The 15,510-nt window shown below is 41.7% G+C and overlaps 1 protein-coding gene across 2 annotated transcripts in view; it reads left to right on the forward strand.

The window, feature by feature from the left end:
* The window catches only part of LOC137632991 (protein FAM114A2), a 71,935-nt gene that overhangs the window by 39,619 nt on the left and 16,806 nt on the right, over positions 1–15,510 (forward strand). For both annotated transcript variants that reach the window (XM_068365146.1, XM_068365147.1), the window contains one exon: positions 5,926–6,036. In XM_068365146.1, coding sequence (XP_068221247.1) covers positions 5,926–6,036 — 111 coding nt within the window. The remainder of the gene's footprint in view (positions 1–5,925; positions 6,037–15,510) is intronic.

Below are 15,510 nucleotides of genomic sequence, written 5' to 3' on the forward strand. Positions count from 1 at the left end.
TGTTAATTTTCAATTTCTTAGTCCTTTCAGTTTTTTCCTTTGGTCAAATAACCTGTTTATTGACGAAAGGTGAGTGAGCTTTTCTCTTCGGTGTGAAATCAAGAGAGAGAGAGAGAGAGAGAGGAAGAGAGAACGTTCCGATCTTTATTCTCGTCCCAAGCGAGTAACGTTGTTCTCGAGTCAGTTTTTTACTCTCGTCCCAAGTCTCTGTACGGGGAGAAAGGATAAAACGTTTTTAGTTTTTATTCTCGTCCCAAGGCACTGTACGGTGAGAGATTGAAAACGTAGTTTTTAATGAACTAGTGTTTAGTCTCCTCCCCAGTCACTGATCCTTTTATCTTTATATATTTCCGTTTTATTCGATATACGTATATGTTTACTGTTTTTTGCTTGTATTAATGTGCTTACATTATACGACTTATTTCGCAATTATAACCTTTTGATGTAGGGGAGAATTGCGTGCTTCAGGTAGAAATCAGTTTTATTCATGCCTAATGTGAAATTATTGAAAAATTCGATTTCAGTGAAGTAAGTGCAAAAACAGAAAATCGTAGTGATAAAGTGATAATTGCGCAAAGTGTTTTTTAGTGTTGCGACCGAGGGTTCGTCTGTTCGTGCTTGTCGTTCACCTAGTCCGATACCTCTTTTAAGCTCCCATGCTCCAGGGAGAAGTAATGTCGTAGGACTTATGGGGACGAGAGGCTTTGACCAACGAACAAACGTTCCCTCTATGGTATCGGGCGTGTCTAGCAAGATCGCCCCTACCATAAGACGAGCGAGGCTGTTTTTCTCCTCGTCATCCGAAGGCTTCTCGCAAAAGAAATCTTGTAGCAAAGTTTCTAGACCCTTAAAGCGGAAGTCAGTCCATTCAGGACAAGTCCAGCGTCCTGGTTGTAGCCATGGGGACAGCTCTGACCCTTGGCAGTCGTCGGAAGACGATTCGCCTATTAAACGCAAGCGTAACACGGGGTCCGAGGGTCGCGGTAAAGGCAATGTTTTGCCAACACAGACGTTACCGTCGTCTCGGCCCGTCCCGACTCCTGTTGATCCTAAATGGGTTGTCCTGCAGGACATGCAGACTAAGCTTGCCTCCCTTATGGAGAAGTATGACGTTGAGCAGGTTCACGATAAACCTTCGCTTTCGAGTCACTGTTACACTAAACGAGACTCTGGCCGTCAGCCGCCCAAATGAGCATTTACTCGTCCGTTTGACGTTATGAAACGTGATGTCGGTAGTTTGTCACGTCAGTCACGTGACTTGCATCCTCTCTCGCTGCAGTCCCGTGTTGACTTTCAGCCGCTGCCGCAGCCTCGTGTTGACGTTCAGCCGCTGCCGCAGTCTCGTGTTGACGTTCAGGACGCTCGCCAACCAGCTACAGTTGCCTTGTTTTGACGTTGAACGTCAAGCACCGCAGTCAAGAGTTGTTTTAACTGCTCTATCTAGGCAGTCAAGGCAGTCTCGACTTAACGTCGAGCGTCCTCCCGCACCTGTTGTTGTTGCTGGTCAGTCCTTTAAGCAGTTACATGACGTAGCGTCCTTGACTGCTACTGATGCTCCTTTGCGTGTGGACTCTGCTTGTCAAGCATTGCCACCACGGCAGGTCTCTCCCTTGCTTGAGACTCGGCAATTGTCGGACGAGGTTCCTTCAGATGAGGAAGTTGCTGATCCCCCTCCTACTGATATTCCCTTGGGGACTCTGTCAGACGGAGAGGAGCCTAAAGCTGCTCAGCCCTCTATGGACTTTAAATAAATCATGCTGATTTTTAAGGATCTTTGTCCGGATCATTTTGTAACTGCTGCTCCTCGTTCGCCTAAACGTCAGAGTTTACACTAGGCCTAGCTACTTCGAAGCCGTTGTTTTCTTAGCTAGTGCTCTCTCGCTCTTCTAAGAGAGCTTTACGTTTGCTAGGCGACTGGTTGATCACCAGGAGGAGTTTGGGGGAGACAGCCTTTGCTTTCCCTCCTTTTAAACTGGCTTATAGAGCGAGCGTCTGGTATGACACAGGAGAAGTTCTCGGCTTGGGAGTTCCTGCCTCTGCCCAGATAAACTTCACAAGCCTCATAGACTCTCCCTGGCGCCTGGCCATGAGACGCTCCAAGATTTTATGGTCGGCTTCAGAGCTAGACCATCTCCTGTTAGGAGTTTTTCGAGCGTTTGAAGTTTTGCTGTACAATTATGTCATGCATAAACAAGGCTATCAGGGATGGCTCCAATGATCTGACAGCCACGTTCTCTGCAGGAACAAGACTATCAGGGATGGCTCCAATGATCTGGCAGCCACATTCACTGGAGGAGTACGTAAGATGCAAGTGCGCTCAAGGTGTTCATTGTCAAGACAAACTTCACGATGAAGTCTACCTAGCTGTCTTGACAGCATTAATGGAAGGCGACTGGATGGTCTCTCTCGACCTTCAGGATGCATTCTTCCACATCCCGATTCATCCAAACTTTCAACTACATCTGAGGTTTGTGGACGGGAAAGTAATGTACCACTGTCGAACACAGTACTCCGACCTCATTCCTGCTCCTCTTGTTTTTACAAGGCCATTGCAAAATGTAGCAATTTTTCTACATTTTTTGAGGATTCAGAGCCTCCCTTTATTTTGACGACTGGCTAATCAGGGCGTTCGTCATTATATCGCTGTCTGGAGAGCCTCTAATGGACATTAGACCTAACCAAGGAGCTAGGTCTCATAGTGAACGTAGAGAAGTCGTAACTTACAGTATCCCATCCCAGACTATTTTTTTTTGGGAATGGAGATACAGTGTCTGATTTTTCGACCCTTTTCGTCTCTCGCAAGAATGGAACAAGCTCTGTTAAAGTCCTTCACTTGCAAGAGAAAAACAGTTGCTCTGTAAGAGTTTGAACTAGCCTCGTGGGAACTCTTTCATCGCTGGAGTAGTTCACTCTCTGGGGAGACTCAACCTATGCCCTTTCCTATTTCACCTAAACATTGGAACAAGGAGAAGGGCTTAGTGAGTATCTCTTTCCCAATCTCCAACTCAGTCTAGACATGTCTGACTTGGTGGGACAGCAACATCAGACTTCGAGTAGGTCTTTCTCTTGCGATCAAGAACCCAAACTATGTGTTGTTTTCAGATGCAGTGGATTTGGGTTAGGGAGCTCCACTGGACAGTCTGGAAGGCTCGGTTCTTTGATCCACGGATCAGAAGGAACTCCTTTTAAGGCAGTAACATCTCTCCTTTGGCGAGATTTGTGCAGAAATGAATGTCTTGGCGGACGGCCTCAGCAGAAGAGGACAAGTCTTCTCCATGGAGTGGACGTTGCATAAGACTGTGTGCGAGAGGCTATGGATGACATGGGGTCTACCCACCATAGATCTTTTTGCTACTCTCTCTGACAAAGAGGCTCTTGACTTACTGCTTTCCAGTTCCAGATCCAGAGGCAGCTCACATAGACGCTTTCCTGCTGGACTGGTCTCACCTGGACGTTTATGCCTTTCCACCTTTCAAGATCCTAGACAAGGTGCTGCAGAAGTTCACCTCTCACGAAGGGACCAGGTTGACATTGGTTGCTCCACTCTGGCCCGCGAGAGAGTGAGTAACAGAGGTACTTCAATGGCTGGTAGACGTTCCAAGGAGTCTACCTTTAAGGATGGATCTCTTACGGCAGCCACGTAAGGAGTCTTCATCAAAGCCTCCCCGCGCTTCGTCTGACTGCCTTCAGACTATCGAAAGACTCTCAAGAGCTAGAGGATTTTTGAAGGAGGCAGCCAGAACGATTGCGAGAGCTAGGAGAGCATCTACCATCAAGGTCTATCAGTCGAAGTGGGAAGTCTTTAGAGACTGGTGCAAGTCATCATCCATTTCCTCTTCCAGTACCTCTGTAGCCCAAATTGCAGACTTTCTCCTACATCTGAGAAATGTTCGCTCCCTCTCAGCGCCCACTATTAAGGGCTACAGGAGCATGTTGGCGTCTGTGTTCAGACATAGAGGCTTAGATCTGTCCAATAATCAAGATCTCCAAGATCTCCTTAAGTCCTTCGAGACCTCTAAGGAGCGTCGTATGGCAACTCATGGATGGAACTTAGACGTGGTCCTAAGGTTCCTAATGTCCGACAGGTGTGAGCCATTGCATTCAGCCTCCCTGAAGGATCTCACCCTCAAGACGCTTTTCTTAGTGTGCTTGGCTTCGGCTAAAAGGGTCAGTGAGATCCATGCCTTCAGTAGGAACATCGGCTTTTCTACAAATAAAGCCACATGTTCACTTCAGCTTGGTTTTCTTGGCTAAAAATGAACTGCCTTCTCGTCCTTGGCCTAAGTCATTTGATATACCTTGCCTGTCAGAGATCGTAGGCAACGAGCTTGAAAGAGTGCTGTGTCCAGTTAGAGCTCTGAAGTTTTATTTAGCTCGGACTAAATCCTTACGAGGTGGATCTAAGGCTTTGTGGTGCTCAATTAAGAAGCCTTCATTGCCTATGTCAAAGATTGCTTTGTCATATTTTATTAGATTTTTAATCCGAGAGGCTCATTCTCACTTGAGTGAAAAAGATCGTTGCTTGCTTAAGGTTAAGACGCACGAAGTAAGAGCTATAGCAACTTCTGTGGCCTTTAAGCAAAACAGATCTCTGCAAAGTATTATGGACGCGACCGTTTGGAGAAGCAAGTCGGTATTCGCATCATTTTACTTAAAAGATGTCCAGACTCTTTATGAGGACTGCTACACACTGGGTCCATTCGTTGCAGCGAGTGCAGTAGTGGGTAAGGGTTCTACCACTACATTCCCTTAATTCCAAATATCCTTTTAATCTTCTCTTGAAATGTTTTTAATTGGGTTGTACGGAAGGCTAAGAAGCCTTTCGCATCCTTTTTGATTTGGCGGGTGGTCAAATGTCATTTCTTGAGAGCGCCCAGATTAAGGGTTTTGATGAGGTCCTGTTGTATGGGTTGTCGCCCTAGATACTTCAGCTCCTGGGAGTCTTTCAGCATCCTAAGAGGATGGCTGGGCTTCGTGAGGAAAGCGGACTAACAAGGCAGAGTAATCGTTAGAGTCAGCTTCCTTACCAGGTACCTATATTTATTTGGGTTTTGTTATGATATAACTGTCAAAAACTCTAAGCATATATGCCGTAAACTGTATTAATACTGGTCTCTACCCACCACCATAGGTGTGAATCAGCTATTATATATTCACCGGCTAAGTTTAATATTTAAAAATGATATTTTGATTATAAAATAAATTTTTGAATATACTTACCCGGTGAATATATAAATTAAAGGCCCCCCCCCTTCCTCCCCGATAGAGACACAGCGGGATGAGAAGAACTGGAGCTGTTTACATGTATATGCGGTATCTGGCCGATAGTTGGCGCTGGTGGGCACACCCGCTACCTTCATGGCGATCGCTCGCGAGTTTTTGAATTCTGTCGAGCCGTCGGAGACGTCAGCTATTATATATTCACCGGGTAAGTATATTCAAAAATTTATTTTATAATCAAAATATCATTTTTATAAGACTAGAATACAGTGCAGTCCATTTACCATTTTGTAGCTATGGCAGTGAATACAGTATGTCACAAATACACTGTACAGTATTGTATTTGGGAACAGAGACCATATATTTTCTGTTTTGTCATTATCCTTATAATTTCTAGGCATGTTATTATTATTGGTGCTATGCTATGTACAGTATTTAGTTACTTTAATCAGTGATTGTTATTATTACTATATTTCTGACATATTTTAATCAATATTTTATCATTTCTATTGTTTACATCTCATTTATAGTTAATTTCCTTTCCTCGCTGGGCTATTCTCTATTGGAACCATTGGCCTTATAGCATCCTGCTTTTTCAACTAGGGCTGTAGCTTAGCTCGTAATAATAATAATTGTTATTACTACTGTACTATATTTCTGACTTGCTTTAATCTATAATTGATATTATTGCTATATTTCTGACAGAATGCGTGTGAATTAGAGGAGGAATGTACCCTGGAAGATGATTTTATTTCTCGTGTGGAGGATATAATGCCACTAACAGGTCTGCCACTTCAGCCACAAAAAATTTGTAGTGTGAGTTATTTCTTATTGCATTTTTCCAGTGATTGTGGTGAATTTATAAGATTGCATTAAAATTATTGTATCCTGGTAAACATAACACTCGTGTGGAAAAAATTCTGAGCTTGTTTCAAAATAAGTTAGGGTTATATCAAACACAAATTTAATCTTAATTTTGCATCAGTTTTTTTCTTTACTCTTGTATAGCACAGTAACTGTAGACATTCTTATACTTGTAGTGTTTAATTTGATACTATGAGTACTGTATAAAACTTTTCATCCTTTAAAATTGGGAATGTCCTCAGTGTAAGCTGGAAGGAGCGTTGAATTTGTTGGCAAAGTAGTTAATGACAGGTGGTGCCAATATGTGAGAAGCCTTGCCCACCCTCCTGTCGCAGACTTTTCACTTTTATCTTCTTATGCAATTATTATAGACATGTTTGCTTCACACATTCCAGATTATGGCTCCCGATGGTGATTTTTTGTTATATCGTAAAACAGAATTGCTGATTTTAAATATTTAACTTAGCCGGTGAATATATAATAGCTGCTGCTCCAGCGGCTCGACAGAAAACACACACAAAAACTTGCGAGCGATCGCTATGAAGGTTGCGGGTGTGCCCACCAGCGCCAACTATCGGCCAGATACCGAATATACATGTAAACAGACCCAATTTTTTCTCTGTCGGCCTTAACAACAAGACGTATCAATACTCGCTGTATAACCTGGAGTTTTCTCAACATATTTGGTGAAGTACTTCCTTTTGGTTTGAGCTTTCGCAGTGCAGGTGTTTTATCTTCAACTTAAATCTTGAACTCGTTTTTGGATAGATTTAATTTTTGATGACTGGATTTTTTTTTTTTTTTTTGGACTTTCTTTGACTTTTAAATGGCCGACCCTTCCCTTAGTACGGAAGTGTGTTTTAGGCTTTTAGCAATTATCTTATCACGTTATAAATTAATTATAGATTTTACTCTATCTATTTTATATCTCAACCGCCTTTATTAGGCCTCTTCGATTAGCTTTCCATTTATAATAAACATCAAGATAAATTTTTATGATTTGTTTATATGCGACCTTTCCTGAGAGTAGGCGGTCCTAACTTGGAAACCGAAGTTAAACAACGTTGAGCCCTTTCAATCGTAAATAACTTTTACAGAGCAAATGATTTAAAACTTATTAAATGAATATTTTTTTAGTAGATATTTTATGAAAGATTTTTTTTGAATAGTCTTCGTACTGTTTCAAAGATGAACTAACGTTTAGTTTATTTATGCTACGCAGTTTGCGCTCTATCGTTACGATAGAGAGAGAGAGTATCACGGTTTCACTTTGCAGAAAGAGTAAATCGATTCTGACGTTTTGTTCATTCTTCTTTCAAAGCTTAAATGTTTTAAATACTATTTTAAAGGAACTTTTTAATTGAAAAACCTTTCAGTTTTTTCCTTTGGTCAAATAACCTGTTTATTGACGAAAGGTAAGTGGGCTCTTCTCTTCGGTGCGAAATCAAGAGAGAGAGAGAGAGAGAGATAGAGACGGAGAGAGAGAGAGGAGAGAGAACGTTCCGATCTTTATTCTCGTCCCAAGCGAGTAACGTTGTTCTCGAGTCAGCTTTTTACTCTCGTCCCTAGTCTCTGTACGGGGAGAAAGGATAAAACGTTTTTAGTTTTTATTCTCGTCCCAAGGCACTGTACGGTGAGAGATTGAAAACGTAGTTTTGAATGAACTAGTGTTTAGTCTCCTTCCCAGCCACTGATCTTTTTATCTTATAATATGTTTTCTGTTTTTTGCTTGTATTAATGTGCTTACATTATACGACTGATTTCGCAATTATAACCTTTTGATGAGGGTAGAATTGCGTGCTTCAGGTAGAAATCAGTTTTATTCATGCCTAATGTGAATTGTTAAAAAATTCGATTTCAGTGAAATAAGTGCAAAACAGAAAATCGTAGTGATAAAGTGATATTGCGCAAAGTGTTATCAGTGTTGCGACCGAGGGTTCGTCTGTTCGTGCCTGTCGTTCGCCTAGTCCGAGACCTTGCAAGCTCCCAAGCCCAGGGGAGAAGTAATGTCGTACGACTTATGGGTTCGAGAGGCCTTGATCAGCGAACAGACGTTCCCTCTATGGTATCAGGCGTATCTCACCAAGATCGCCCCTACCATAAGACGAGAGAGACGTTTTTCTCCTCGTCATCCGAAGGCTTTTCGCATAAGAAACCGTGGAACAAGGTTTCGAGGCCCTTTAAGCGAAAGTCAGTCCTTTCAGGACAGGTCCAGCGTCCTGGTTTTAACTATTAGGACAGCTCTGACCCTATGCAGTCATCGGAAGACTGCTCGCCGCCTAAACAAAAGCGTAACACAGGCTCCGAGAGTCTTTTTGTAGGCAAAGTTTTGCAGTCACAGACGTTACCCTCGTCTCTTACCGCAACCATTCCCGTTGATCCTAAATGGGTTGTACGGCAAGACATGCAGAATAAGCTTGCCTCTCTTATGGAAGACTATTCTGCCGATAAGGTTCACGTTGATCCTAGCCGTTTATCTCATCGAGATCCTGGCCTTCAGCCGCTCAAACGAACCTTTGTGCGTCCTGTTGACGTTGGCGTAGCTAAGTCACGTCAGTCACGATATGTAGAGCCTCACTCGATGCGGTCACGGGTTGACTTTCAGCCGCATTTGGACGTTAGGCCGCTTCCTAATGCTCCTGTTGACGTTCAGGACGTTCGCCAACCAGCGGAGTTGACTTGTTTTGACGCTGAGCGTCAACTACCGCAGTCTAGAGTTGTTTTGACTGCTCAGACTAGGCAGTCAAAACAGTCTCGAGTGGACGCCGAGCGTCCTCCCGCACCTGTTGTTGTTGACAGTTCACAGACTGTTAAGCAGTTACATGACGTTGCGTCCTGGTCCGCTACTAATGCACCAGTGCGTGTGGACTCTGCTTGTAAAGCATTGCCACCACGGCAGGTCTCTCCCTTGCTTGAGACTCGGCTATTGTCGGACAAGGTTCCTTCAGATGAGGAAGTTGCTGTTCCCCCTCCTACTGATATTCCCTTGAGGACTCTGTCAGACGGAGAGGAGCCTAAAGCTGCTTAGCCCTCTATGGACTTTAAATAAATCATGCTGATTTTTAAGGATCTTTGTCCGGATCTTTTTGTAACTGCTGCTCCTCGTTCGCCTAAACGTCAGAGTTTACACTAGGCCTAGCTACTTCGAAGCCGTTGTTTTATAAGCTAGTGCTCTCTCGCTCTTCTAAGAGAGCTTTACGTTTGCTAGGCGACTGGTTTATCACCAGGAGGAGTTTGGGGGAGACAGCCTTTGCTTTCCCTACTTTTAAGCTGGCTTATAGAGCGAGAGTGTTACGAACTCCCTCTAGAAGGAAGCCATAACGGGTTCTTTTATCTTATTCACAAATCCAGTGACAAAAACTCAAATCAGTAGGAACGAGGCAAACCAGAAAGACACAAGGGCAAAAATTTCACATTATTTATTACAACAATACAGGTACTAACACTGATGGCCCACAAAAAGTAATAAATTGATTATTTACAATATGCCATCGATTAACTCAATGAGTCACCTAATGCTAAAACTAAACCCTACTCATAGTGAGGAAATCAAATTTTTAATGTTAAGGTACCCAAAAGCCTTTACCCACCACGCTAACCTATTACTAAACAGAAAGGAAAGAAGTGGAAGAACATACAAAAAGAAACAATAATCATACCTATATCACAATCTAAACCTTAATATTAAAGTACATAATCTTACAACACTCTCATTAAACCTTCATCAGCTTTGACAATAGTTAAATGCACAAATATATTGGTCCTATGACACAGACCGGTACTGATATATATGAGTCCATCTGCTGCTCAAAAATATGGTCACAAGTCGTCACTCTCATCAGTAGAACAGCCCTTCACAACCGTTGGTGGATATGCACTTTCAGTCTATGGCTCGACAAAATACAGGGGATGTTCCTCTTACCTGAGAGAAGCCTCCCTACTTGCTCCAACAAGACCACTCTGGTGCTGATACAGTAGATATATCCATCCAAGATGAAAAAGGCTCTCGAGCCCTGCTCTACACAAAACTGCCAAGGTCCAGGTTAAGCAGTAGATCACTTGAATCACAGTTGCAAGTCTTGTTCTCGCACGTAGCTTCACAGGTAAACTGCCTTCCACATTAAGAAGCAGCTTAATGACAAATTGTATATATAATCCACAAAAGCATATCAGCAGCTCCAGAGTCTTCAACGGCCTTGAACTCGACTCTCGAGAATACTTTAGGAGAGTCACAAGTCACCTCTCCTTACAACACTCCCAGTCACCACAAAGAAAAATAAATGAGTTAAAAATTTGCCAAGGAAGTAAAAATACTGAGGAAGGCCGCACTTCAAAATGCACTCAATAGATGGCGCCACAAAACTTAAGCTTTTTCAACCAAAGCAAATTAAACATTACATTTAAACCAAAGCAAATTAAACACTACATTTAACCAAAATATATGTACTAATGTAAAACCAACAGCAAAATACTTAATTTAGCTTTACAAAATTGTAAACAAAATAAAAATGAAAGCCATCAGTGCAAAAAGGCAAAACAACAAAATTTTACTTTAAAATTACGTTACTGCCTGACACCTTCCTCCTTCAACGAAAAAAAAAATAATTTGACTAAACAGGAAAAATATTTTTTTTTTTTTTTAACCTTAATACGAAAAAAAGAAAGTAAACATGACCAACCAAAACACTTACACTAAGACTACTTAACCTAACTGGACACCCCCACCAAAAAAAAAAAAACAGGGAACTCCGGGATTGCACAAAAAAAAAACAACAACCTTAGAATACATTAATAGCCTCTACATCATCTGAAAAGAAAATTAAAAAAAAAATGAGGAACGGCACAGCAGCCCACACTTCACATCCTAGAAAGTGCATCGGGGATCTTGTTGTCCACTCCTTTTATATGCTGAAAGACCAGGTTATATTCCTGAAGGAGAAGTGCCCATCGCAGAATTCTTTGATTCGCTCCCTTCATCTTATTTATAAATACCAACGGGTTATGGTCCGTCAACACTTCAACCTGGAGAGAACTAGATAAGTAAATAGAAAAATGGGTTACGCTCTTCACCAGAGCCAAAGCTTCCTTCTCTATGGTGGAATACCTTCTTTCAGCCGGGAGTAACTTTTTACTGAAATAAGATACAGGGTGCATTTCCCCCTCATCATCTCTCTGAAACAGAACTCCTCCAACACCCACGTCACTGGCATCCACCGCCAAAATAAAAGGTTTATTAAAATTGGGAGAGCTAAGAATTGGTTCCGAGACTAATACAGATTTCAAATTAGAAAATGCTTTTTCACATTCTGTACTCCACAAAAACTTAGTGTTCTTTTTCAATAGATTAGTTAAAGGCTGGGCGATGTCAGCAAAATTCTTCAGGAACCTCCTGTAATACCCTAACATGCCAAGAACTTTGCGGACATCACGGACATTACGCGGCTGAGGAAGGTTGGCTATAACCTCAATATTAGCATGTTTAGGAGCAACCTTCCCCAAACCAACCTCATGACCCAGATACGTCACTACAGCCTTACCAAACTCACACTTATCGATGTTTACAACCAAACCAGCCTTTCGTAAAACCTGAAAGAGTTTTCTTAACCTTTCAACATGGGTTTTCCAGTCCTGACTATATACCACCAAGTCGTCAATATATATTTCGGTACCCTCCAGCCCGCATATCACTCTATTCATAAGGCGCTGGAACGTACAGGCTGCGTTTTTCAAACCAAAAGGCATCACCTTACACTCATATAACCCATTGGGGGTGACAAATGCCGAAATCTCACGGGCCCTGTGAGACAATGGCACCTGCCAATAACCCTTCAATAAGTCTAATTTCGTTACAAATTTGGCATTACCTATTCGGTCTATTAAATCGTCAATCCGGGGAAGAGGGAAACTGTCACTCTTTGTTACCTGATTAACCCTACGGTAGTCAACACACATTCTATAATTACCATCAGGTTTCTTTACCAGAACAATAGGAGAACTCCAAGGACTTGAACTGGGTTGAATAAGATTGTGGTCCAGCATATACTGTACCTCCTTCTCGACTACTTTGGCTTTTTCTGGGTTCAGGCGGTAAGGAGCTTGCTTTACTGGAAGAGCATTACCAACCTCAACATCATGTTCAAGCCATGAAGTAAGCCCTGGAGCCTCTCTAAACACTTCTGGAAAAGCTGTTATCAAACATAACAAATCTTTCTTCTGGACTTCATCCAGATGTTCCAACAAAACATTTGCCTTATTAAAAATCTCAAACTTGGTTCTTAAATTCTCTACAGGTACATGGTCATCAACGTTATCATAAAATACAGTAGCTAGAGGACATGGCATTTCATAAACAATATTTAATGGACTTAGATTTCTACCTTCATATTTCTTTAACCTATTAATGTGAAAAATTCTACTCTTCCTAGTAGAACCTGGAGAATCTAATTCGTAGTTAAAGTCAGACACCTTTCTTATTACCTTCCATGGACCTTTAAATCTGGGTTTCAGAAAACTATCAGGGTCCATATCTAAAACCAGAACCAGATCTCCAGATTCGAAAGAACGACTAACGGCCTTACGATCATGGAATGCTTTCATACTAGCCTGGGAAGCTTCCAGATTACCTTTGGCAAACTTCCAGGCACCACTCAATTTATTTTTCAAATTAGATAAAAATATATTAAGATTTTGAATTTGTTTTCGTCCCCCAATCAACACTTCAAATAACACTTCTAAAAGACCTCGAACCTCATGACCATACACCAATCTGAAAGGAGAAACACCAGTCGATTCATTTGGGTGAGTTCTTATTGCAAATAACGCATAAGGTAGTTCCTTATCCCAACTACTCTCCCTTTCATAACAGTACTTGCCAATTATACTTTTTAAGGTTTGGTGGAACCTTTCCACAACCCCTTGACTTTCAGGATGGTATGGGACACTGGTGATGTGCTGAATGGCCAGTTCAGCACACCTGTCCTTAAAGTACTTGGAAGTAAAGTTAGTACCACAATCTGATTGAATGGTACAAGGTAACCCATAACGACAAAAATATTCTACTAACTTTTCCCAGACAGCTTTTGACGTTACTTTCCTAAGAGGGAAAGCCTCTGGGAACCGAGAAGCCCTATCCATCACAGTTAATAAGTACATATATCCCGATTGAGTTCTAGGTAAAGGACCAACAACATCAATGACAATCTCAGAAAATGGTTCACCAATTACAGGGATGGGTTTTAATGGAGCTTTTCGCAATACCTGATTAGGTTTACCCATGACCTGGCACGTTTCACAAGTTCGCAAGAACTGCTTAATACCCCTTTTCATATTAGGCCACCAAAAAAGCTTGGTTAATCTCTTAAAAGTTTTTGTTACCCCAAAGTGTCCCGAGAAAGAATCCTCATGAGCTAACTGCAGCAATTCGTCTCTGAATTGTTTTGGTACCAAAATCTGCTTATGATTCTCTGAGGATTCCATAAAAGCAGAACGGCTTAATCTACACAATAATCCTCTCTCCGATACAAAACATGGCTTAGAAATATCATCCCCCTCAGTTATTTCCACATCAAATTCATCATGCTGAGCTTTTATAAAATCAGCCCTATTCCATGCTCTAACTACCTTACTACTACCACTACTTCCTACTGACTCGAGCCTTCCTACTGCTACATCTACTTGAACAGGGTCTAAATGTAAATCCTCTCCGTCCATCAAGAGGTTACGCCCTTTCCTCTGGGAGCGAGTAGTTACAGCAATGGGTAATTTATTTAAAGTTAAAATGGGAAACAATTCTTGTCCCTCCACATTACACAAGTCATTTCCTAGGATACCATCTATCCCAGGTATAGGTAGTTTATCAACAATGGCCAGATTAATATTCTTTACGACACCCAATATGTCAATCTCTCCTTCAACCACAGGAGCCGACACAACAGTGTCCGGAAAACCACTTAAAATAATATAGTTAGCGATCTTCACGTTAAGAGGTAACCTACTTCTTAACAATAAAGATCGAGCAGCACCTGTATCCCTCAAAAATTTTATATTTATAACTTCCTTCTCAAATCTCAGCTTACCTGGCCAAATATACTTATTAAATGACAGTCACATGGGGGAATCATTCTCTTTATTACGTTTGCTACCATTTTCTTCATTCTCTACAGATTGTTGAGAAGTCTTAACATTATTCACCACAGCAATAGGAGAAGTAGTCTGCCTCTGTAAATACCTCTGACGAGCAAAACAATTAGCTTGGACATGTCCTGTCTTATTACACCAGTAACAGGTTCTACTTCCCACACCACTTGTTATAGTACGACTAGGATGAGCATTATTAGTTTTTGCAGAATTCCTATCTACAAAATTACCACTAGGATTACTGTTTGGTTGATTTTTGACCTGAAAATTGGAATTTGCTTTAGAGTTAGAGTAAGCCTGGAAATTAGAATTATTTTGGTAAGCCTGGAAATTAGAATTATTTTGGTTAACAAACACTTTCTTTTTACTCTCCCAGTTACCCTTGACCACAGGGAAATTACCCCTGACGTTCTCAGTACCAACCTTATGGGTCAATATATATTCATCACTCAACTGAGCAATTCTGGGAAAAGAAGTCACTTTCAAGTCTTCTAAATGAACTCTTAAATCTTTAGCACACGATTTTTTAAAATCTTCAATCAATATCAACTCTTTCAAAGCCGCCAAAGTAGTTACTTGGCGACTCTTGAGCCAATCATCAAAATGCTCCTGCTTTACACGAGCAAACTCTACATAAGTCATGTTCGGGGTTTTGTTAAAATTCCTAAACCTCTGCCTGTAGGCCTCAGGAACCAAATCATATGCTTTTAATATCAAAGCTTTCACTTTCTCATAATCCCGAGATACTTGCTCCTCTATTGCATTATAAACCTTCTGAGCCTTGCCCAGTAAGCGACATTGAATCAACACTGTCCAGACCTCCCTAGGCCCAGACAACCTAGAAGCAACCCTTTCGAAAGCCTTAAAGAATTCAGGCACATTCTCCTCAGTAAAACAAGGTACAAGTTTTAGAGCATCCCCAAAGCTAAACTTTTCCCCAATATCTTCATGGATGCGGGTACTCTCACACTTCTTACCTTGCTGGATCTTGGCCAGCTCTAACTGCATGCTAAGCATCGTTCTCTCATGAGCTCTGATTCTCTCAAACTCCTCGAACTCTAACTTCTTTAGTTCTAACATGTTCTGGAAATCCTTAACTAGTGGCTTATTTTCTCCTTTGACCGAACGAGTAGGAACAGCTGGAGACACATTATCAGTGCGAGGAACCCCCTCAGTCTGACTTTTACCATCAGGCAGACTGCCATACCCTTCAAAAATCAGTCCACATTGAGACGGATCCTGAAAAAGACTCAATCCCGGAGCCCCTTCTACATCAGACTCACTCATGCT

Source organism: Palaemon carinicauda, chromosome 42 (assembly GCF_036898095.1).
Source record: "Palaemon carinicauda isolate YSFRI2023 chromosome 42, ASM3689809v2, whole genome shotgun sequence".
In the NCBI taxonomy this organism is placed as follows: Eukaryota; Metazoa; Arthropoda; class Malacostraca; order Decapoda; family Palaemonidae; genus Palaemon; species Palaemon carinicauda.